The sequence below is a fragment of the Hippoglossus hippoglossus genome, chromosome 15 (assembly GCF_009819705.1).
Source record: "Hippoglossus hippoglossus isolate fHipHip1 chromosome 15, fHipHip1.pri, whole genome shotgun sequence".
In the NCBI taxonomy this organism is placed as follows: domain Eukaryota; kingdom Metazoa; phylum Chordata; class Actinopteri; order Pleuronectiformes; family Pleuronectidae; genus Hippoglossus; species Hippoglossus hippoglossus.
Window position 1 is genome coordinate 16,840,533 of NC_047165.1, and position 24,489 is coordinate 16,865,021.

The 24,489-nt window shown below is 42.7% G+C and overlaps 1 protein-coding gene across 13 annotated transcripts in view; it reads right to left on the bottom strand.

The window, feature by feature from the left end:
* Positions 1-24,489, bottom strand: part of lyst (lysosomal trafficking regulator) — a 56,979-nt gene that overhangs the window by 8,526 nt on the left and 23,964 nt on the right. For 7 of the 13 annotated variants that reach the window (XR_004616207.1, XR_004616206.1, XM_034608091.1 and 4 more), the window contains 33 exons: positions 22,190-23,129; positions 21,895-22,080; positions 19,138-19,294; positions 17,339-17,550; positions 17,148-17,214; positions 16,535-16,644; positions 15,222-15,838; positions 14,953-15,126; positions 14,692-14,852; positions 13,550-13,740; positions 12,742-12,987; positions 12,174-12,347; positions 11,241-11,390; positions 10,476-10,613; positions 10,202-10,400; positions 9,982-10,110; positions 8,569-9,184; positions 7,782-7,962; positions 7,033-7,202; positions 6,705-6,935; positions 6,367-6,533; positions 4,865-5,017; positions 4,003-4,194; positions 3,675-3,886; positions 3,378-3,587; positions 2,855-3,031; positions 2,649-2,725; positions 2,369-2,557; positions 1,370-1,515; positions 1,191-1,287; positions 985-1,046; positions 722-777; positions 480-632 (listed from right to left, as the gene is read on the bottom strand). Coding sequence is in view for 11 of the 13 variants with exons in the window: in XM_034608091.1 (XP_034463982.1) it covers positions 480-632; positions 722-777; positions 985-1,046; positions 1,191-1,287; positions 1,370-1,515; positions 2,369-2,557; positions 2,649-2,725; positions 2,855-3,031; positions 3,378-3,587; positions 3,675-3,886; positions 4,003-4,194; positions 4,865-5,017; positions 6,367-6,533; positions 6,705-6,935; positions 7,033-7,202; positions 7,782-7,962; positions 8,569-9,184; positions 9,982-10,110; positions 10,202-10,400; positions 10,476-10,613; positions 11,241-11,390; positions 12,174-12,347; positions 12,742-12,987; positions 13,550-13,740; positions 14,692-14,852; positions 14,953-15,126; positions 15,222-15,838; positions 16,535-16,644; positions 17,148-17,214; positions 17,339-17,550; positions 19,138-19,294; positions 21,895-22,080; positions 22,190-23,129 (6,940 nt within the window). In the remaining 2 variants the exon portion in view is untranslated. The remainder of the gene's footprint in view (positions 1-479; positions 633-721; positions 778-984; positions 1,047-1,190; positions 1,288-1,369; positions 1,516-2,368; positions 2,558-2,648; positions 2,726-2,854; positions 3,032-3,377; positions 3,588-3,674; positions 3,887-4,002; positions 4,195-4,864; positions 5,018-6,366; positions 6,534-6,704; positions 6,936-7,032; positions 7,203-7,781; positions 7,963-8,568; positions 9,185-9,981; positions 10,111-10,201; positions 10,401-10,475; positions 10,614-11,240; positions 11,391-12,173; positions 12,348-12,741; positions 12,988-13,549; positions 13,741-14,691; positions 14,853-14,952; positions 15,127-15,221; positions 15,839-16,534; positions 16,645-17,147; positions 17,215-17,338; positions 17,551-19,137; positions 19,295-21,894; positions 22,081-22,189; positions 23,130-24,489) is intronic. The other 6 variants (XM_034608097.1, XM_034608096.1, XM_034608098.1 and 3 more) reach the window with 6 other exon arrangements.

Genomic DNA, 24,489 nt, shown 5'->3' on the forward strand with positions numbered 1-24,489 from the left:
AAAGCTGTGCAAAATAATAATAGCTTTTTTTTCTTACAGAGTTCTATGGCACTGTATCTTATCATCATCATGTTTAATTCCTGGCACAGACTTCACAGCTCGACAGACATCAGGAACAGAATAACAAAAAGGCAATTCAACAATTATCTCCCACAGCAAATGTTTTTTCAAGCCGCATTTTGTCTTTTCATATGTCTTTTACTTTGAGCATCAGTGGCTCTTTCATCTCGTTATTTTTATCACAGTGCATCCCGTGTGAATTCATTTTCATATTCAAATGAAACATTGATTTAATTTTCCTGCAGATATCTGCTGGGGAGAGGTATTGATAATAAATGGAATCAGTTCTTTGCAATAATAAAATAAAAATTGTTCGAGTAAATACGCGAAAGGATTTACTCTATCCCTGTCGCGAGCTATGTTTGCATTCCTTTCAGCATTTCTTTCTTACATTTTCATTCAATATGTTATTGACTAACCTTGGTGGTGTCGAAGGCTATCAGCAGGGTCCTGCCATTAGTGAGGAATATCTCCACAGCGTTGTCTCTCAGCTGCCACCAGCGCTTGTGCACCTCTTTGATCTCCTCATATGTCCAGGAAAAAGAAGGTGCCTCCGTCTCCCCGTGAAGACTCTGTTCAAACACAAAAGTTTGACTCTTCACGTAACACAGTGCCCCCCTTTGGCAGAGGGAAAAGCCAACACAGTAAAGTCTGTCTTTACCTGGTTGTCATGAGCATCCGCGGCATTGTCCTCCACAAAGTACATCCCAGACTTTCCTGTGACACAGCGCAGAGTGTTTAAGATTTGGTGTCTTAAGAAGAAGACAAACAAAAGCTTCCCACACTGACTAAGTAACAAACACTTGTGTGAGGGCAGAGAAATATGCTCAAGTGGCTCAGAGAGAGCACATTATTCTCTGTGCCTTTTTGACCTCCTGAGTATATTATGCATGGAGCAGCTGCGAGCGGCGGTCAGTAACTTACCCAGAAGTAGCTCCCCTGCTGTCTCTCTGGAGGGGGCGACGCTGATGCACCGTCTGGTGAACCTAAGGACAAAAAGATATTCGTCAAACAAGACATTCGCCATCTGAATAAAACATGGGCACCTCTTAATGCGTCTTCTTTCGATCATCCTGAGACAGACATGATGTTTACTTAAGGCTTAAAGACAGAGAGGGAGAAAGTTATACCTGATGGGCTCGCTGGTGGCTTTGTCTTTGACAGTGGAGGAGAAGGAGGAGTGAGTCTTATCCTCAAACAGGAAGGAAAGCGGTGGCGTCATAGTGTCTGAAGAAGATGAAGGTCAGATTAAGTTAGACAAACACAAAGGTACTTAGACAGAATTTAGCAAAAAAAAGGGTGTATCCACCTTCAGGTTTGCGTCTGTCTTTGAGCAGATATTTGTTGGGGATGGTAAGGTAGCATCTCTGTAGCCGTCGTCGCTCCCGGTTCGGCCCCTCAGTGGGGTCCAACTGCCAGGATGTTGGGTAGGATGTCTGGTCGTACCACACCGCTCTGAAACAGACCATTACAGCTGTCTCAAACACTTTGTCTACTCGTATCAGTATAGAAGGAAACTGACAGCAGGGCCGATGAGGTATTTATGTCCTCAGAAATGTTTGAAACATTTTCAGAAGTTTATATTTTACAATTTCACATGAACGTCTGATGAAACAGTATTTAGCAAATTGTGTAGGAGGACAAAATTACCCCAAAATATTATTTTAGCAGCTGAATTATCACATAAAAGGGAAATTAACATATCTCAATGAATGGTAATGTTGGTCGCCCAATTAAGTCTAATTAAAATATCTCAGTGTTAAATGGATGAAATCTGTGCAGACAATCATGTCCAACTGGTCATCTAGCGCCACCAGCAGGTTAAAATGTTAGTAATTAGCCAACATTAACATGCTAAACTAAGATGGTGAAGATGCTAATTGTTATACCTGATAAATAGCATAAAAAGCATTTTAGTATAGTCAATATGTAAGCATTTAGCTGTAAGCTCTGTGTTAGCATAAGCTAATAGAGCTGCTATTGTGGCTATAGAATCTAAAACCTGGCTACATCCCCACCTCACTGGATATACATTTATAAAAGTGTAGTTAAAAAACGTTTGCGTGACTTGATCGTCTTATAAATTGTGCTTTCTTTTTCCTGGTGCTCTGCATGACTGAGAGAATCTTTTATTATATTCCAAATTATTTATTCAAACAATCTGCGGCCAAACTGCTGCACATTAAAATGTCATTAAAATTTAAATGAAATAAGCAGGAGGATAATTATCATCACTACAGAAGCAATTTATTTGTTGCACTTTCCGATATTGCGTTCACCAATGTGAGAAAGATATTTCTGTGCATACCGGTCATGAGTGAGTTGTTGCACCAGCTCCTGCCAGTGGCGGCTGGCGCTGAGGTCCGTCTTGTAGAGTCCCCTGATGTGCTGGATGACTTTCTTCCTCTCCATGCCTTGCCGCAGAGACACATTCTGAGTGATATCAGCTGCAATCTTGGAAATGTCCTTGGACTTTCCATCAAGCCTCTGGATAAGACTGCAGAAGAATAAGAAAAAAAGAACGATGCTTACCACCAATTTCTTGCTCTGAACAACAATTTAACATCAGAAGAAAAGCCCAGACTCACTTCCTCTGAGTGTTTGCCATCTTCTTTTCCCACGCCACTTTGCTTGTTTTCTCTTCGGTTTCATACTTGATTTTTTCCTGTGCGAATAAAGATACAAGTAACCAAGTTCTTAGCATATATTTTCTGGAGATTTTCACATGTTATATCAAGAGTGCTTAGAGATTGTTTTACTTCCCTTTAACAATGGCTCTCAGTTTAGGACTTACTTCTTTTATGGCCCTGAGCAAGTCTTGTTTGTGTGGAGCATTGGGTGGGATGCATCGATGGCCACAAAGCTTGAGCGAGGTCATGAACACACCCACGGCATGCTGCTCATCTTTGGTGAGGCTGTCCTTGTGATCGTGCAGCATCTCGTACAGGTACAGCGACAACTTTGGTCCGTGCTGAGTGAAGCAGAGAGGGGGAGAGCAAAGGAAAGGACAGATGAAAAATGTATTTGTCCCTAAAGAAAATCACACACAGTGATGGCCTGGAGAGAAGCCTTACACAGGTAGCTGACCTTCAGCAAAGCCTTAGAGGAGGACGCAGAAGGAAAATGTAACAATGCAAAGGCCTTGTTTTGAGAAACAAGGACTGAAAACTCCTGGAAAACGTGTCTGTACGAGTAAAAATGTCTAAGAATTACCAGAATTATACAATTTTTAGGTTTAATACTTTGCAGTGAACAGTAGCCAAGCTGACGCGTGAGGTCATAAATGGATTGTAATGATGTATTTCCTTCACACTAACCTCTAGACCCGGGCTGAGACTCTCCTTGAGGATATCCAAATGTCTGGGATCAAACACAAACTCCAGCGTCTCCTTCCTGTCACACAGGGGAAGTGCGGGGCTGAGTGTGTGCACCAGCAGGCGACCAATTTGGACCCGAAAGGTGTCCCGGCACGACCAAAGGATCCTTCGCCACTGCTGATGTGGGGCTCCTCCCCGACCCGTGCTGCCCTGTGAGATCATGATCGTCAATGTACGGTCTCACAATCAAATTATCCCTTTATAGGGGAAAAGGCTTCTGTGTGAGTTTTGTCGTACCAGGCTGATTTTGATCCCATCCATCATGAGCTTGAGGATGTCTTTCTGAAAGCTCTTCTTGCTGGCCAGCGGCAGGATGAAGGGAGTCGGAGAGTGCGGGAGGGAGGCGGAGCCACTCTCGTCATGTAGTTGATCACCTGGATCTGGTGTGAAAAGCTGTTGGTCTGGGGAGTCTGGGATATTCAGGAGGTCAAACAAGTCCTGACTCACATCTGAAATAAGAGACGCATTCAAACAGAACAGGGATTATACAGCATGTCAGTTTATGCACATTTTAAGTGAAGGAGGAAATGAAGATTAGAATAGGTAGGTGGGAGAAGTTTTTCACCATGGTAAATGAGTCTGTTCACAGCAAGAACAACAAGCCTCTGCAGCCGTTGGACGAACTCTGTCTCGCTAGCACGAATGGGGTTTTCCTGGCTCATTCTCCTCTGCATCATCTGGTTGAGCTCATCGCTGGCTACTGAGCGCATCCGCATCAGGAGGGAGTCAGTCTGCGCCAGAGAGAACCGACGACGGCCTGCAAGCACAACACTGGTGTGAGCTCAGCAGTGAGAACACGGAATGCCATTTGTCAGTCAAAGCACAAAGTCATTTTTCTTTTCAAGTTGAGAGTAACGTTATGCACATGTCTCATGTATGATTGAAAACAGGGAAGATTATAAAGATTCACTGATCAAAATGCCATCTGTGCTGAAATGCTTAACAGTGATTTAATTAAGCATTCAAAACATGCACACACAAACGCACCAGTAGCACACGAGGGTACTGGGCAAATTAACTCCACCAATGTGAGTTAGGGGTGGAAAAGGGTGAGTTCACTGTAAAATTGGGAAACATGCCCCATGGCAAAGGGGATGTTCTCCTCTGCAGACCGCAGTCCCAGCTACCTGCGTCACAGTGGAGCATGTAGGATGGAGCTCCTGAGGGGGAGTTGAGGGGGGAGTCCTGGGACAGGAAGCTGAAGGGAGGGGACAGGGGAATCTGGCCATAGGAGCAGTAGTGCTGTCTGGGGATGCGGGGGATAATGGAGTCTTTCATGGCAATGGAACCTTCAGATCGGGATGAGGAACAGACAGGTGAGAGCGGAGCAGTGAAAAACAAATGGTGGTCATTTCGACCTGGACACTCAGCATGAGACAAACACTGGAGAGCAGATTTCTACTGTGGGATCAGAGTGAGACACTCACCTGCAATGCTCTTGCGCTTCTGATGGATGGCATGATGTGGAGAGCTCGATGAATTAACTGAGCTGCTCAGCTTCTGAGGTTCCTGATTGGCTGTCGTCTTAATAAACTCGATAGCAGACTGAAGGACGCGGAACTGCAACGCTACGGCCATCTCTGGGAAAAACAAGAGACAGTGAACTTTGTCATGTTAGAGGTACATAAACATGATATTCCTCACACTTCAAGGAATAACAACTCAGCACAAACATCTTTGTTCTGAAGTCACATGTATGAAGCATTGAAAAGAACTTGTCACATACACTGATTTGCTCACACTTTTCTCATAATATTATTTCTGTCTTATCAAATGTTGTGTGTTGTGCATCACAGACTAGCAGTTTATTGAGAGCTTTAAGAATTTCTGCACAACACCGCATTGGCAATCATCACAATTTTTGGGTTTCATAACACAATTAATTACTTGATATTTTCTTTTTAGGTTTTCATCTACCAATTATAAATCCTGCTTTTTACTTCGAGGACTATATTGTATAGCAGATTATGCTAAATTTGATTTACAGCACTTTCTCATGAACAGACGGAATTTATTACTTTGACATGAGAGACTTGCAGTAAAGTAAGTATCCTGAATCCTACTTGAAAAGAAAAAAAGGTGTCTCTGCATTAGGCCGAATTGGTTCAATAATACAGTTAAGTATCTATCTAATAATTCCAGAGACCTCTGTATGTCTGTATGCGGAATGTATATCTTGAGACCTGTTATCTGATCAGCCTCACACTGGGTATGAGTATTTTTTAAAGGTCCAAGGAAGTGCATGATACATTTAATATCAATACAATTTGAATAAACAGACAGCTAGCGCTCTAAAGCAGCGATGGCTGGGGCTCATCAAAAGAAGTGACGATGTCGATCACAACAGTGCGTTCACGGCAACAACAACTGAGGTGAACAGCTCTTTGTGGAGCAGCGGTGGTGCGGCTTCAGGGTTCTGTGGACTGATTCCTTCAATCGGTCTTTAATCATTTACCGCAGGTCAGCTTTACAATTTTAGAAAGACATCTGCAACATTACCACAGGCCAAGCAAACCCATTCCAAACAGGCACTAGACACTGCACTAGTAATTACTAAAATGTCAAACTACCAAAAATAAAGGGTGCCACGTACAGGAGACGTACAGATCACAGAATGTTTATAACAGATCGGAAAAGTGTAAAGAAGTAAGAGCTAATGGGGACAAGATGGGAGAGATATTTTTCAAAGACCAAGTTCACAAATTAGAGAAAACCATTTAGTGGGAAGATGAAGATGTGAGATAGTTCTTCAATTATATTTCTTCTCAAATGAGCTCCCACTCTGCAGTTGTAGATAATGAAGAGACAGCGCCGTTAATTTCTGCAGCAGAGCTTGACAGCGTCACATCATCTTGAACTGCAGAGCGAAGAAGATGACAAAACTGATGTATTTTGCACATATATTAAATTTCAGAACACTAGTCCTCACCCTGCGTGCGACGCATCTTGCTGGTTTGCATGAAACCCAACAAGGTAATGAGGTCTTCGATGATGCGGAAGTACTGGGACCCTGAGGAGCTGCAGGAGTGGATTGTCACAGCCACTAACAGCTGCTGGATGTCACACACCAAGAGCTTGTAGTCATTCAGGGGAATACTGTAAAGAAAGAACAAGCAAAACAATAGAACACAAAGCAGAGGAAGTATGCACCACCAGACCAATGAACAGTGAGAGGATTAATGATTCACGGTTAAAAGGTTCAAGACAAAAAAAACATGAACCCATGAAGGTGTTTGAATGAATCATCCTCTGTTCTGGCAGTCGTACCTATTCTCCATGCCATTGAGGGTGGAGAGGGTGTTAAAGAGCACGTAGAGCAGCCCATGGTCGAGCAGGATGTCAGCCAGCTTAGGGCAGGCGTTGAGAAGCTGCAGCAGCATACACAAGATGTTGTGCACCAGGGAGTTCTCATACAAAGAGTTCTCAATAAGGCCCAAGACGGGGATTATGCAGCGCTTTCTGAAGGGAGAGATATTTTCCATTTCCTCCAGGTCCAAACTGGAAAGCAACACAGATAAGAAAAACAAATGTTAGAACGTGAACAAAAGAGGATGTTATTGTATAATGACAAGTGTGTGATTGTTCCCTGACTCACTCTTCCTCCAGGCCCACAGGCCGTCCAAATAGCATCTCCAGGAAGCATTCAAGAAGCCCCTGGCTGCCCTGGTGGATGTACAGCTGGTTGGCCAGCAGTGAGAAACCATGGTTCTTCAGAAATTTCTCCTTCTGCTCCTTGAGAGCACGGCTGAAGTAGGCATCCAACAGCTGGAGGAGAGTGGTGAGAATAACATTAGATTAGAAGACTACATTTTAAAAACTCGGCAAAGGAGTTTCATCCACCTTCTCCTGCATTAAATATGCTGTGCTCACACTCATCTCTGATGTTATCATGAAAATGGCACAAGAGTGAAGTATTAAATCTTCAATAAAGATGATTAACAATTAACCAATTTTTGATAACCTATTCATCTTCCTAACAAGAGTTAAATGAGAAGATTGCTACCACTCGCATCTCTGTTTGAAGCTACAGTTTTGAGCTGATTAGCTTTGCATAAAGACAGGAAACCGGTGTAAACAGCTAACCAGGCTCTTTTCAAAGTTCATAATTGTCCTACAACACCTCTGATCTTTAATCTTGCACATCAGTTTCACTTGCTGTGAGACTTTGAGAGAAATGTGTTTGCTAAAAGCCTGAAATGTAAAAACAAATGTGTACATGAGCATCCCACATTGGGTAAGACCATAACAGCATTGTAAGTGTAGTAAAACGTGACTCCTGTTGCTAAATAAGATGAGCCTGCTTTACGTGTGTAAGAGATTCATCAGAGAGGATCCTGTACCAACCTTCATGACTCCTTGCTGTATGAGCGGTGACGAGTGGTTGACCAGAACGATGAGAGCCTCTGGCTGGATGAGTTTGTCCATCACCTCCTCGAGCATGAGATCAGGCAACAGCAGCAAGACGCCCCTCAGAAGATCATAGAGTCCGCAGCAGATCAGCACCAGGCAGTCCTCAGTACTGGACCTAAAAGAAACACGTTTAGATTTCAGTGCTCTTGAAATGTAGTGTTAAATGTTGCACATATATTCAAATATATTTTTGATTGCACAGGATGTTGAATTTTGTACAATGTTAACTGGTATGAGCATCTCCCACAACATAACAAACACAAACCATGAATTTAGATTAGAAGTGTCATTTTTTTCCTTGACTGCTTGAAATTTAACAAATGAAGGCAGATCTCCCACAGTCAGACATCTCATTTTGTGTCTAATAACATCCCCACACAAAGATGAGAAAACAGGATTACAATGAACAAATCTCTTTTTTAATTTCCAATCCGCCTAAGCCTTCAGCGAGCTCGTCAAGTAAACTGACGCTGACACTTATTTGAAAATCATTTTCAAATTTTAGCAGGCTGAAGACTGTAAATCCCTTAACAGGCTTTTCTTTAGCAATGAAAACTTGTGGTTGAAGTACTGATTTATTTTTTAAAACACCCAAAAAATACTCACAATCAGCTTGACTAAGATATTAATAATACAATGTCATACTTAGTGATTTAGTTAAGGGTTAATTTAACACATTGACATGGTTTACACCATTTGACAGAGTACAATGCCAGCATACCTGTCATTGGACTCTGTCTTGCTCTGGGCCCTCTCATAGCCAGGAGAGTAAGTGTAACTCTCCCAGTCTTCAGGCATGGAGCCTCGGTCGGCTGCACTGGGCCATCGGCCAACAGCCAACGAACCGTTAGGAGCTGGAAAGGCCAGGCCCAGACTAGCCAGGTTGCTGTGGCTCCTCTGGAAGGACTGAATCCCTTTCAGACTGTCAGGACGCCGCGGTGTCTCGTCACTGGCCCAGTCAAACCTGTCCTCAGACTCTGCCACCCCCACGCTTCCCTCTGCCAGGCTGTCCACATCTGCCGCCTCGTCCCGCTCCTCCTCCACGCTGATGGAGGGCGTGCGCAGGGCTCCCCCCTCACCTGAGTCCTTAGAGTCGCAGATTGTCTTGGCTGATTCACAGCTGCTCAGGAGCTGCTCGTCACAACCTCCGCCCTTCTTGAGCGTTTCTGTGCTGCCCCGAGCCTGCTGAGTGGCAAGAGAGACCCTGTCACCTTCGCTGGCCTCATTTGAGCTAGCGTGTCCGAGTCGAGGTGTCAGCAGCGGGGAGGAGTATGGAGATGGCGCCAGACTGGGTGGGCGTAACGACAGATCATCACCTCCATGTTCAGGGGAAGGGCCTGTTTGTAGGCAGATGCATTGTATGAAGATTACAGTACAAATTGCAAACCTGATGAATAATACGATGTGGCAGAGCAGCAGCATGGCTGTTCATTGTCAATATTTTATATTTAACAGCAGAGAAACAGGTAAAAAAGAATCTCATGTGAACAGGGTTAGTGCAGGAAATTTCAGTTCTTTTTATATTTTTTATCTCATAATTGTATTGTTTCTAATCTATTAAAGCAGATCTAGAAACAAATCTATTTCATTTATACAGCCATTTCCCAAAGTTGTAAAGTGCTTTGCAAGAAATAAAAATAATTCAATTTAAAAAGCAAGGCTATGATGACAAAAGGGGCAAGTAGAACAATAAAAGCTTAGATAAAAGAAGAGAAAGGGCACTGTTAGAAAGATATATAGGATGTATAAACAAGAGGGGTTCTGTGAGAAGAATTGTTATGAGCATCAGTTAGATTCCATCTCAGTAAAAGCGGAGGTTGATGGGAGGGAGTTTCACAAACATAATGCTCATGCATCAGCTTTTTTCCCAGAACTAATGGTGTTTACATTAGGTACTTAAACTTAAACTCTGATGACTGTAATTCATCACAGAGAAAATCGGGCTGATACAGCACTAAAATGTTAGACAAATTTCCCTTGTTAGAGGCACATGCAATCATAAAAGCATTGCTGATCTTTCCATTTATAATTTCATTGTGAGCAACAGACGGAAGGTTTAGATTTAATTATCTTCATTGTTTTCGGATGCAGCGTTTGCTCTAAGGTCAGGGTAACACAGCTGAAGGAGCCGTACCTTCGCCATGAGCGTCAGTGAAGACGGTCGGGGAGAGTGACACTACAGAGCTGCTGGCAGACTTCCCTCCGCTGTTGGAGCGTCTCAGGTACATAATGGACTGCACCTTCTCCTGGTACAGCTTCCCATCTGACAAACAGAGACATCCAAAGAGCTCAGTGCATTAAATTAATGGAACTTTAATGCAGAGATGCGGCTTTCAGCTGCCCCGATTCCTCACCCATGTGCAGTGAGAAGTAGAAGCTGGATGGAGTGTGGCTGACATAAGTGTTGGTTGGGGGGTGAACAGCCAGCAGGAAGTTGTAGATCAGTTTGAGCAGGTCCATATCTGGAGGTGACCCGAGCACTTCCTGGATGATTTTGACGAATGACAAACAGACTTCCTGTGGGATGGCAGTCAGATGCTCGTCCCGGTGCTCCTTAAGACAAACACAATATTGTTATTAATAGCTCTTGAAGAGAGAGGGCACAGTGGATTTGTGATGGTGACCTACCTGTAGCACCTGGCAGGTGAGCAGGAAGCGATGCACAACTTCAGCCTTCAGAAACTGACGGATGTTGAAAACCTGATCAGGGTGGTGGACCCTGATGAGGATCTCTAAGGCAGCGAGCAGCGTTTCCCACACTCCGCACTGACAGAAACAACAGTGAAGGACAAGAGAGACGGACATGGTTTAACAGCTAAAGGTGGAGTTGAGCGTACCATCATTCCTCGTCACAGTAAAACTGTGCTGCACAGAACGAAATCTCGAAGGTCTCATTATTTTTGCTTCTTTGATCTATTAAATATTTAAAAATTTGGGTGACAAATTTTAAACTAATAATAACTAATTATTGTTTACCAAGCTTGACTGCATAGTTTGTGCTTCCTCCCTTAACCTTTGTGTTTGTAAGTTTAAACCAATTTGCAGACATTAAATTCTGGGTATTTTTTTGAAGAAACATTGTTAAATCTAAAATAGATGAGCCTGCAACTGAGAATAGCTCCTGCGGTGTATGAATTTATACTATCTCATCATTAGATGATCATGTTTTAAGCTTTCTGTGTCTCATTAGGAGTTTACAGACCTTGGGTGAAACAAGAAATGTGTGAAATCCATAATTATATTTTAGATTGTGGGGGATAAAACTGGGAGAAACTGTCTCATGAAAAAACAAGTTTGTATTTCAATTTATGGCTATGCCATTTAAGTCTATTGGTCTTCATTATGATAAAAAGTTTATGATAATCCCTAATCTGGAGTGGTGTGTGTGTCTACCTCGGCCTTGGCCCAGATCTTCCAGTCCAACAGGACGTCTGAGAGAAGCCGGATGTCCTGCACCACAGCGATGGACTCGGTGTCCAAACGAAACTGCCCATCATCCCCCAGGATGAGAATGGGTCCACTGCAACACCCATCCAGCAGCGTCTACAGAGACATAATGTGGCAGCCACATGAGAAATACATCCAATTCTACAGTCTACAGTAGCTTTCAGAGGGCTGTTCCTTCTAATCAGATATATTAAACATATGATAATCACTATCTCTGCAGAAACTACCCTGCAGTGCAGAATCACAGATAGGAGGGAAATCAATAAATTCTCCATGTGATTTTTTGGAGAGCTTATCACTCTGTCAAAAACCAATGCCATTTACTCCCAGAGTGGCCCGGTTGGTATCGATCAAAGTCCATCATTTGTGACCAGCTTCACTGCAGTGATCATAAATCTTGCACTCCTTTGGGTCTCTGGTATTCTCAGGTATGACAGAAATCTGAAGGCTTACACACAACTATTTATTGACTGATGAGTGAGTTCAGTTACAGTTCATTTTCCTGAGTTTTCAGTAATATAAATAGAAGAGTAAAGTGTTTGATACACTCATTAGTCAGCTCTGTGCTACACAATTCAGTGTTTGGAAGACAAAAGTGACCCAGTCAATCAGGAGGTGCTGTGTGACTCTGCAGAAGCTCAGTGCTCATCAACTGAGACAGAATCCATTTCAGCACACAGCTATCACACAGCTCAATTACAGACACAGCCAGAGGGTCAAGTAACAGCAGTGTCACATGCACCAGCTCCGAGAAGCACCTGAGTATCGGGTCGGATCCGATTCACACTGAAAACAAGCGTTGGTGAATATGTTTCGCCGCAAACGTCAGCAGAAGTTGTGGGAACAGAAGACGGCAAAAAATGTCAAGGTGTGACTCACTTTCAGCATATGATATCCCACGATGCATTTCGACTTTATGAGGACCTGGTGGATCATAGAGTAACCATGGTAACAGTCCATTTCGTGGATACGGTGTTGGTTGAACTTGGACAGAGACAGCAGCACCTGCAGGGCCAGAGCCTGGGTCTTCTCACAGTCACACAGCTCCACAGTCTGGATGCCACACAGCCCAAGATGAGAGACAGAAAGAAAATGAACAAAATAAAACTGAGTTATAGGTATAAAAGTTAACAATGTAGTCTGCCGATGCATTTACTGTATGTGTTGCTTTTTACATAAATTCCCAATGTTCCTGCTACACTTATACTGTTCCCACAAAAAATTATTTGGTCATGTACATGTACACAAATGACGTACATGTTTATTTGCATATAGACAAGGGGACTGAGATGCGATTCCAAGTGATCACAAGAGACACATTCAGGACACATTTTAATACCAGGTCTGAAAAGGGCCAAACTGTCTCCCAGCATTCAATTAATTCCATAAATATCATGACAACTTTAAATTTCAACCTCTAATTCTACGGCTCTAAAATTCGACCCACCTGTGCAAAGAGGAAGACGAAATTTCCCGTTCCTCCGATCCAATGTAGGACGCTCTGCAGGCCTTTAGTTTCGGTGGGGAGCAGAGCCCTGAGAGTGTTGGGCTCCAGGGAAACACTATGCACCTCTTTGGAGCTGAAGGGTCGCTGGGTGACCACTGTCTTGGCCTGACCCTTCAGTCTGATTACAGGCTCGTAGATAGTGTAGACGCTGGGGCTGCCGGGGGCATACACCACTGCCAAGCTCTCCTGTTAACAAACACAATTCACATGATTAAATGTCATCTTAAGTCATTTCTAATAGATTTATATTAAATCTTTTTGTTTAAATGAGTTGCCCAAATAGTCTCCAGCACGGATTAACACCCGCGCCAGAGATGTTATAAAAATGTAAAGAGGAAATCATTCGTTATTCTTGTCTTACTTCCTTTTTTCTTTATCAGCAGAGCTATTATCAACAAAGCTATTAGCATTTAATGGGAGTAAAACTATTTTCAGTCTGACTGAAATAGCTGCTGCTTAACTGTAATAGCTTTTTCCATTGGGGAAAAATTACTTCCTACCGTGGAGTATCACTGATGACAACTAATTGGAACTGAACATTACTCATACACCGTGAAATGACACTATAAATGAGACATAGGGAGGATTTGCTATGCTTACAGAGCACTTGAATCGCAAAGTACTATAACAGGTTTTAACAGCAGCGTCAATCTGCATTTTAACAGGAATTGGCTAAAAGATCACACGACGTGCATAATAAAACTTTTCTTTGTCTCTTTCATATGTGATGTTTTGTGCTCTGACATACCACCAAAGCTGTTGTGTCCACATCCTTGTTCTTCATTAGGATCTCTCGCACATGGTCACACTTTAGCCCTTCCTTAGTGACAAACTTGGAGAATGACCCACTGGGCTTGCCGTATTTGCAGGGCATGATCGAGGTAAGGTCGGGCCCACGGGTGTACAGGTAGAAGGCTTCCTCAGATCCAATTCTAGACCCTGAAATACACAGACAACGTAAAATTGGAGACAGAAACATAACAAAAACCTGAAAATATAAATAGTTTGTATACTTTTTTTGTTCATCATCCAGACATCTGGAGCTCACTGTTAAACCTTAAATATGTAACTTTGGCTGCTAGGGATGTCTCATTTAAAACAACAAATAACAAACCATTGATGACAATGGAAGCAGCGTGGAATCATGGGAGTTGACGTCTTCACCACCATTACCGAAAAATGTGTGAATGATGTGATGCGACCAAAATGAAATGTTCCGTTACCCTGAATTAATTTGGGTATTTCTCTTGGTTTGAACATCATTGGAAAGATTTTGGATAATGCAAGTACACAAGTCAACAACATATATAACAGGTCTATAGTTACATAAATCTTGGATATATCTTTTATTAGGAAGCCAGAAAAGTGAACCAAAAGTGAATGGGTTATTCTCTGCTTCATCCATCCACCAAGTTTAAAGCAAACTGTTTCAATATTTTTGTCCTGCTGACAAATAAACAAGCAGACATAGGTGAAACAACCTCCTTATAACATATGATGCAGTGTAAAGTGAGACCCTTGAGGCACTAAACATTAATGTTTTATTTCTTCTTTTCATGAAACAGAAACCTGCGATGAATTCCAAGTACAGCGGAGACGCTAAAGCTTGTGTAAAGGCATCAGTTGGGTTCACAGGTTGGGATCGCCTGAGACACAAGCCATTCACAGCCAATTAGAGGCAACAAGAGAAGTATTCAGTAAGCCTCCCAAGAGAATGCTGGGAATTTGCAGCATGCCAAACATCACACCAGCCACAGCCTTTTACACCCACCAGATTGGATACACTTTTGGTCAATGTACCACTAGTGAGTACAGAAGACAGATGAATGGAAATGGATTGTACATGCATGTAGCGTAAGAAGATAAGATAGGAGTTAACAGGAGACCTACCGTTGAAGAGAAGCACAGTGCCCATTCTCCAGCGTCCACCCTGCTTCAACAGCTCTTCACAGAACGGCGCACAGTGGCCCAACATGCAGAAGGTTTTGTTGCTGTCAGACGATAAACTTGACTTTCTAGGTAGCGTGTAGTCCAAAGAAACCTCACAATTCCTTAAGAGAAGAGAAGTTTAAAGTTAAGTTATTAATGACTAACTTGCTTGAAAAAACAAACGGACAGCTTCTTACTGTTGCTATTACACATGTCTCTCACCTGATGCCACACACCCAAACAACCACTCGGCCATGGATGTTCTTCTTGCCCTCGGGCTGCTGGGTGTACGTGAGGCCGAGGTGCTGCCACTGGCCTGGCCTGAGCAGCCCCTCAGCAGAGTCTGCCTGCGCCAGTAGCCCAGCTTTTATCTCATCATTTGGGTCTATACAAATTCTGATGGAACAGCAGATTACGATACTTAAAGGTTAATGAACTGTGAATACTTAAAAACTCTCATCTTTGAGGTTGCAGTCTTCATTGGAGCTCACCTGAATGTTAGAGAGCCTGTGGAGAAGTCAGCCCACACTTGAAGCATCAGTGCCTTAGAGCCCATGGACAGAATATGAATGAGGCCTTCTTCTACTAATCCTGTCCCAGCCTGAGAGCAGCCCAGGAGCGACTCAGCTGCAGGAGGGTTACTCTCTTCTGGAAAACAATGAGAGAGGAATCTCAAAACTAGTTCAATTTTATGGTCATCAGGCAAACAAGCTTCTTGGTAAAGTGTGTGTGTCTCACCCTTGTCTTTGTCCCTGTCCTTCTCCTCCTGCTCTGCTACCCACAGCCACATAGAGGCGCTGAAACCACTGGCCATGTGGGGCCAGCAGTTCTGCCCTACTAAGGGCAAGTGGAGAGGAGCGATGTGCCAGGGAGAGGAACGGACATGGCTCGGTCCGTATTCGGCATCCCCCTCTCTGCGCCCAGGAGAGAGTTTCCCCTTCCAGAGCAAACCAACACTTTTGCCACCAGCAGCACCGTTCTGTCTGGAGCTGGGGGACACCCCTCCTTGTGTCGAAGCCCCAAGGATTATTGGAAAGGTCAGGAAGTGGAGAGGTTCCATATTCACATTGGCTTCAACAACTTGCAGGATGCCCTTCAGTAAAATCTCCTGGCAATAAAAGAAAGTGAATGACCAATGAGAGGAGCATTTGATCAGTTTTAGATTTGTTAAAGGAAAAAATATGCAGAGTTGATTTCATTTCCACGCATTACTGTGCAGTATAATGCTTTAATGCTTGTGCTTGTGTGAGACAATTAAAATAACAACGCCTTAAAAAGGTAGAACTAAATTTTCCATGAATAAAACAGAAGAATACAGCAGAATACACAGTGTCTAAACCAGAAAAACCTGGATAGCAAAACAAAAAGTGCAGAATCTTGAATGGCCACTGCAGCCCTTGAGGTGTCTTATTTTCATAGACGGAAAACACACATGTCACATGTCATTACATTCACATGGTTAAAAATAAACTTCTCTTTTTCCTTCTGGAAAAACATTTCTTGTTGACAGGTTATTAATGTCTGCTGCCGGATTCCAATTAAACACTGTGTTAATAAGTCGAGGCAACACATCTGTTCCTCACACACTGGTGTTAATTGTATATAGAAAAATGTGGACCCAGGGGAGCATTGCGTGTTCTAAAAAGTTGAGAAGTGAGCAAGTCTGAGATGATGTCTAACAAATAAGTTCTTGTTCTTGACAAGCCTGAGTGTGCACATGCTGTGAACATAAGCTAATGGTGTCAACACCCTGAATGCAAGCTAAAAGAACATTGTGGAATGACTGATAGGGTTTGCTATTTACAGTAGGTGGTGTCTTCTCCAGGAAGAGGCGAATCAATAGGGCCAGTTCCTCCGCTGTGATTCGCTGGCTCACCATGGCAACCAGCAGCTCCACTAGCACAGTCTGGCAATCTGAATATGGACCAATGAAGAGCATATTACATAAACAGTTTTCACTCACTTGGGCATGCACAACAACACCACAGACACACACCACAGACACACACAACGTCACCACTGCGTGTTATCAGTTAAAAATATCAGTTAAAAACTAAAAGGCTACAGACAATACGAGTATATACAGTATATCAAAATCTAAAATATTGAGGACTGTGTACAAACTAATCCAATAATTGTTTTTTGTTTTTAATGTTTTATCAATGAGAACCTCTCAAAAAGCTGAAAAAAGCTTACCAACAATAAAAATACAATGCAAAGTTGCAAATGACAATATCCTACAATGCAAAAAGAGATAAACATAATTTTTGAAAAGTTGAAATGTCAGCAGCCAGTTAAAAAACCTCCAAGGAACAGAGCAAACTGAGTGTCATCCGTTGTTTTTCATAAGATGTCACACATGAACAAAATCCTAAAGGATCAGATAAGCCAAATATAAGACAAGGGAAATAACAAACCTGTGAAGGAGGGATCGGTTTGGCTGAGGATGTTGTGAAAGCCAGAGAGAATGGTTTTGACTCCTCCCTGTGCGACCAGAACAAGAAGTTAGTTGTATCAGTCATGGCACAGTTGAGGAGAAAAATAAGACAAATATAAACTTGTGAGGCAGTTAAGAGCGGCTTAAAGAGGAAGAAGTGGTCAGTCCGACCTGATCATAGAGTAAGGCAGCATTGCGGTGGTCGGCGTGTACTGCATCCAGCAAGCTGTGAAACACATGACTCAGAACCTCCAAGTCGGGGGACCCAGTTGCGAGAAGCTGCAGCTCCATTGTACAGATCTCGGGGAAGAGCAGAACACCACGCCCGGGCCCGTCCACCACCGCTGCAAACTCCCGCAGCCCGCTGGGCTCCACCTTGACTCCTGAGAAAACAATCACAGACACCAGGAGACATTAAGAATCACAAGAGACTCGCACATGGACATGGAGAGATTCTAGAAATCAAGCTGACTGGCACATGCTAACATAGAAACATCCCCTGCTGGGCAGCGTTAGTGAAACAGCTTCATGATACACAGGCTTCCCTCTGCTTCAGCTCCAAGCTCCCATCTTGGAGGCAGCTCATAAAAATGAGTTACCCTCAATCCTGTGCTCCGCCTCCGAGCAGCATGGAAGTCCCCTCATGATTTACAGGAGAGCAGCCCAGCAGGCTCCCTTGCGGCTTCTGGTAACTCCTTTTATTAATTTGCTTGCTCTCTCGCTCTCTCTCCCAACTACACAGGTTGCCTCAGTCTAACACACTAGCACACCCAGATACTGTACATACAGCTTTCAGTAAATACAAGCTAACAGGGCATATTCTAGCTATCGCCCCCATCTCCCTTTAAAGAGTTTTGTGGGAGGTTTCAATGCTATTGTTTGGTCTGAGGATCAATTTAATTAATTTAATTAAAGTTTGCATTTCACAGTCATTCTTGCAGTAATTTTGGAAAATAAATGCAATATTTAATTAGAAAACATTTAAATCAACTTAATCTCATAGGTTGCATAAGAGACTTTACAAAAGCTTGAATGTAATGTAAGTTATGTCATTCAGAGGGATTGTGAGAAGGCAGCTGCTAATAGAACCAGAAAATCTTAATTTGGAAATAAAGAGAAAACCTGGGGTGGAAGCATGTATTTCAGATTGAACCAGATTGTTCAATGAGATAAGCTGATTGATTTGCACTGTTACTGCATTGGTTGGAGTTAATTCATGTATTTGTCTAGCATAAGGTCAGTGTTAAACATTCACCATTTTCCATGACGTAAGAGACTTCCAGGAAATGTTCTCTATTTGATGGTCACTTTGAGTCACAATCTCTAGCTCATGAGGCCACAGAGTGAAGTTGCCCCGCAGTTGTAAAACGTAAAAAAATGACTGAGGGGGATGAAAAAGTAAAAGGGGTATAATCAGGCCACGTTCGTAACCTGCAACACCAGAGTGCAGAGGCAGAGCTGACACAAGAGGCTGTTGTGAGGGGGAAGAAAAGCATGCAGCCGAGTTTCTGCCATGTCATATGTTCGCAACAACAACTCGCCACAATATGGTCAGCAGCCTGTCAAAGGAAGATGTGGTTTATTACATGACACTAAAAGCCCTTACCTGCACTTACACAGCAAATGACTGAAAAACTGTGGTGATATCAAAAATAAAACCTTCTAAATGAATGCAATAATGCAAAATATGAACTGAATTATCGAGTCATAATGTAAGGAATATGGTTTCCCAAGGCCAGAGGCTGAATCCAAAACATGACCTCTCAATCCATCAGGATCTCTTGACATTTATCACCAACAAAAAAAACAAATGGTAGACGAGGAGGAGCAGTAGTACTATGTAACTATCCAGAGATAAGACTTAAAGCAAACAAAGCAAATGATGTTAAACTTGTCTAAGCTACTATTATTTGTAGCGATGACGGTGTGCAGTGTGTGTGTGCATGGTGTGGCAATAAGAGTGGACCTACCCTCTTCCTGCTTGGCCATGTCCTCAGGGTTACTTTCGCTGTCGGCGTCGTAGCCCTCCTCCTCCCCTGGGGGCTTAACGCCGCAGCTCTGCACCTCGTCCACCTCCTCGGAGAGATCGTCTGCTGGAGCTGCCCCCTCTGCCAACACCTGGAGCTTCTGACAGAAAGAGAGTGAAAAAGAAGAAGTGATAAGGAGTGAGAGAGAGAAAGACAGAGAGGAAGGGGGAGGACAAGCAAGACGACAAAATCCTGAATTTCAGTCCCAGCACAGTCCAAATACAAATAAGTCAAGATCATTGCCTGGTCAACTGTCAAGCAGTTGGCAAGATAAAAAACATTTCACAACCTCTTACCCAATCTTATCTTTTTTTTAAAAAAAAAGAAAAACTCATCGACCAAGCATGTAATGTTAAAAATACTAAGAACAACAAACACTGAAGTGAATAAATCGCTAATAAATTGTGTTCAATTGATGTGGAAAAGGAAAGAAAGTACAAGATTTTGGTCATAAGACAAATAGCAGCTGACTTGAGGAGCAGTCGCACAGCCCAGTTACTTGATGAACCACACAACCACACAGAGTCAAACTCTAACCTTTTCTGTTTCAAACAGGAGGTTTACTGTCATACATACCTCTATTTCTTTCAAAACAATTTATATTTCTTTCAAAAGCACACTTTGCATTGGTTAGTGATCATCACACTGCTGAGCTTGCCTAGAAAGAACTAAGCTCTTAAGAAATGGCTAAATCTATTATATAAAAATCTAAATCCTCCTGTGTTGGAACAGGCTTAGTCAGACAGGCATTTTAAGACTTGTGGAAAATAAGGTTGTGAGTTAGGAGGTAACCTGTACCAGGTTGTGAGTCTTTTCAGTGAGGACATCCAGATTACAAATGAAATTACAAATCTTAGCTTTGTATTTTTTTTTTTTCGGTGTTCATCTCACTTAACGGAACAAACAAAAGCAGTTACATATCTGCTCTTAACCATATACGGTCCTGAAAGTCTCTCAATAATGAAGTCTGTGAAGGAGGAAGGAGTTTCTGTGACTTAAGGACTTTCTTTCAGACTAATCATTGTAGTGAGAAATTGTCAACATGTGTGAATGTTACAACGGATTTACCTTTTGTATGTTTGAACAAGACTTAACAAGTAACACTACCATGAAAATGCTAAAAATCCAACTATACCCAAGGACCTCTTTGGGTTTAAATATGAGGTCATACTTGAGCTATGAACAATGGCTATCATTGTTTTCGTTGGCAGTTTTGTCATACATCAGGGGTAAATAAACACTACTGCTCTTAATATTTTGCTCAGGTGTTCAACTACTTTTCCGCCATAGAAGCAGCAGGTAACTGACCACTGTTTTCTTCATTCTTCTGGGAAACAAGTAATAAAATCAACTGTCAATTAAATATATATTTTAAAAATATGTTTAAGGTCTCCAGAGCCAGAAAGGAGATACTCTACTAGGACACACACAGAGTCTCAACACCTGGCCTCATAGTTCAGATGGTAAGGAAGTGGGGGACTAAGGATACAGTGAAAAGGATAGAAGTTTAGTTGAATCATAAAATCTTTTTTGGCCCTGTGTATTCAGGAACCTACAGCAAGATCAGTATTGGCAAGGCCAGAGGGTGACAGAGATGCCTGCTTCTCCAGGAAAAAGTGACAAAAGAGGTGGAGGAGGATTCGGTCATCAAGGTGGTAAGCTTGAGCAAGCGTGGACCAGATGGGTGGAGGCCACCGACTGTAAATTTACCTAAATAGACCTCTGGAGAGCAGAAACGCTTCGGAAAAAAGTCCTCATCCAGTCAATCTGTGGAGCCTCACAGAGACACCAGTGGCTTCGTTTGAAAAAAGTATCCCTGGAGTGCATAGACACAAAGGCCTTTGTCAAGGGGTGATATCACTGGCACCGTGACCAGGTTCTAAGGGTGGTAGAGGACTCCATCTGTAAAGGGATCCAGGACAGCAAAAAGTGGCATCTAACTAGGCAGCCCATTACCTTTATCAAGCCAGGGGAGAAACTGCAGCCACACCCTGCAGCACCAGACCTTTAAGGACTGGAAGCTCCTGGTCGACTCTGGTGTGTATCTTAAATTTCCAAAGTACATTACTACCACCACCCTTCTTTTGGAAATTGTACTGACATCGGAGACAACAAAAAAAGTTATCCTTGTGGACATAATTGTCCCCTGAGAAGATAGAGGAGGTTATGGAAGGGAAAAGAGTCAAGCACATGGAGCTGCTTGAACAAGATCCTGGCAATGGATAAAGAACGAGATGCAAATCAGTGGAAGAAGGGTTTGGGCCAGTCTCTACACAGAGCCCTCAAGCTCCGTGGGATAGAAGGACAGCAGATGAGCAAAGCCACCAAGAACATCTTGGAGGAGGCTAAAAGGGCATTTATGGTCATAAAGCATTGGCCTGATCAACCCTGGGGGTGTTGCTAGGGTGAGGTTGCATGAAGATCAAGAAACCAAAAGACCTATTTACCTCAGGTTATTTATTGATAATGTGACTGGGTTACAACAAACTGAGGTGTTAACATTCAGAATTTATTCAAACATTTGCTTAATTTGATCAAGGTTACTACTATACTAAATTTTACCAACCTTTATACTGTGATGAACATCAATGGCACCTTTGTACAGTGGAATTGAGTGTCTGATACCTGACTAGCCTCTTGTCTTGATACATGAGTAGCTCAAATAACGTTCAAAAAATAAAAGGTGCATGTAACACTCACAGGTTTTCCCGAGGCAGGACTCACCCTGTCTGGCTTTTCCTCAGGGGGATCAGGACAGGATGACACCTCAGCCAAAGCCACTCTCAGGAGAGAGTCAAACAGAGGTACAGCAAGGTCAGAGTTCACCACCCCTGAGCGAGAGAGCTGGTCTCTCACCTCAAACAGGGTTTCTTCCACTGACTGGAGCTACAGAATCAAAGAAATGTAATAGTTTAACTAAGTCCAGGGTAAAAGTGTCAATTTCTGGTTTATGTGTTTAGGGATTAGCTGATCAGTGTGATATGAAGTGACATACCTGATAAGAAAGTTCCGGCTCTATCCTCTGCAGGGCTGAGTTAGAGCTGTGCAGACAGATAGCCAGCAGAGCCTCAAGCAGACGAATACTTTGAAGCTGCCACTCCTCCTCAAATTTCTTTGCAGGATCTTTGGTCTTTCCCTCACCCTGACCAGGGCAGAGGGTGTCGGCTGAATCATATGTAGTCTCCTCCAGTGTGACCGGCACAGTGGACTCAGGGCTGCCTTTGCCCTTGCCCTCCCTCTTCTTCTTCGCTTTCCCATCCTTGGTCTTACAGGAAAGTTTTTGGATAACCATGGCCATTAGACGCAGGCAGACATCCAGTCCACCTAGCCTGAAGAACTGCCTCTGGAACAAGGGACTGGCCAGGTAGATCCACCGACACACTGACCAGACATCTGCTGCACGTCGCACCTGCTCTTTGGAGGGCAGAGCTACACTATCTGGGGACAGGTAAGGCAGCCTCCCGCCAAGAGGTTCGCTGGCTGTACTATCATAACCTGAGGTGTCCTCAGAGTCATTAGCCGAGTCCCGGTCAGAATCAGCCTCTTTGCTGACACAGAGGAAGGCCACACACAGGAAGAGGTTGATAACGTGGAGGTGCGTCTCTGCTCGGCTGCGGCCTGGTCCACGACCTTGCCCGCTCCGACTTTTGTGACGTGGATATGCCTCCTTTAAGCCTTCGTAGAACTTGCTTAGGCTCTGCGGGCCCTCTCCAGCCCCTCGGGACCCCAGTTCCTCAGCAAGGCTCAAGACAGCCTCTGTTTCATCGGTATCAGCACCCTCCACCTCCTGAAGCACCCCGTAAGCCGGCTGGTGTCCGATTCCAATGATCAGAATCTCAAACACCTTCAAAGCCAAAGAGCGTGTCTGGTCAAGGTAGACGAGCTCTGTCACCTGATTAAGCCCGTTACAACTGATGAAAAGGTCTCTAATAACCCTGTAACAAAATAAAAAAAACTGTTAGAAACTAAATAAAGAAAAACAATAACATAAAACACTACACACATAGAATAAAAAAGGTAGATGTGAAAACCTTTAAATAAATTAGTAAACTTTTCTTAACATAATAAATTAAATGTGAAGGGCACCACATGATAGCACTGCCAACGTTCCCAGAATGTGACTGTGTTTATTCTAGTGAGATACATAATATATACATAGATACATAGATACATCTATCTATCACATTGTGTTAAAGTTATCTGAATGTTAATGTTTAGTCAATAAGAAAGCTTCTATTTTACCCTTTTAAAATGTGTTTAAAACTGGTACACACACGCACACAACTGAGGCCTTTATAAATAATTTTAAAAGAATAATACATCAGCTCTCAGTGGAGGTTAAATCAACATTGGATAAAACCAAACAAAACCCTCAAGAGATGTGCCGACATTAAACATGACTGAAATTGTCTACACAGTGTGATAAGGAACTGAAACAGATGTTTGTTTGAGGCTTGGCGCGAAAAGCATGAAATTACATAGATAATTAACTAGCCGATTTGTATTTCTCTTATTCAAACCCTTTCTCCAGTCTTCCTCTAAATTAATGAAGAGTTGGTTGATTTAGCTTTTTCAGAACATTTCCTCTTTTCATTAGTGGTGAGCAAGTCCATCAGGATGACTATCCATTAGCCTGCATATTTAATGCTGTGGAGTTCTGTTATGCAGAAAGCTGTGAGAGCAGTGAAAGATGATGAAGAGATGCTTTTAGATTATCTTGTATCTAACATTTTTTAATTTTTACACTGTAATTAATTAGTTTAAAGGTTATACATCAAGCAGGTGCTGAGATACAACCTAAACATGCCAAATGTATGTTTGTCAAACGTGTCCAGAAAAAACACTGCAAGCACCTTCTTCTGTGTGGCTGCTCTGCTCATAACAGTGTTATATAAACGGTCAACAATCCTCCATCTAGCACTCACGCTAGAATGCTCTGATAAATTATTGATTAGTATCAATTAGCCAAGACATGGAGAGAAAGATCTAATGACCAACAATGTTCAAGTGGCTCAGGTTTCTTACTCTGAGCTAGTAAATTATATTTGTTTCTCCCCTATTTCAAAAGTGTTAACCCAGATTGGTATTGATGATTCTGCATGTTTACAAACCAAAGAACTTTAATAATTATTGGACACTTTGTAGCTACATATGTTTATGCCTAAAGATTTTAAATCTTTTAAGGCACAACCTTAAAATGAAGTCCGATAGTATTGAGAAAACCCAGACTAATACAACCACTGAAAAAGACAGATGATCAAGTGAAAAGACAAAAAAAAAACTGATGTAAACAGC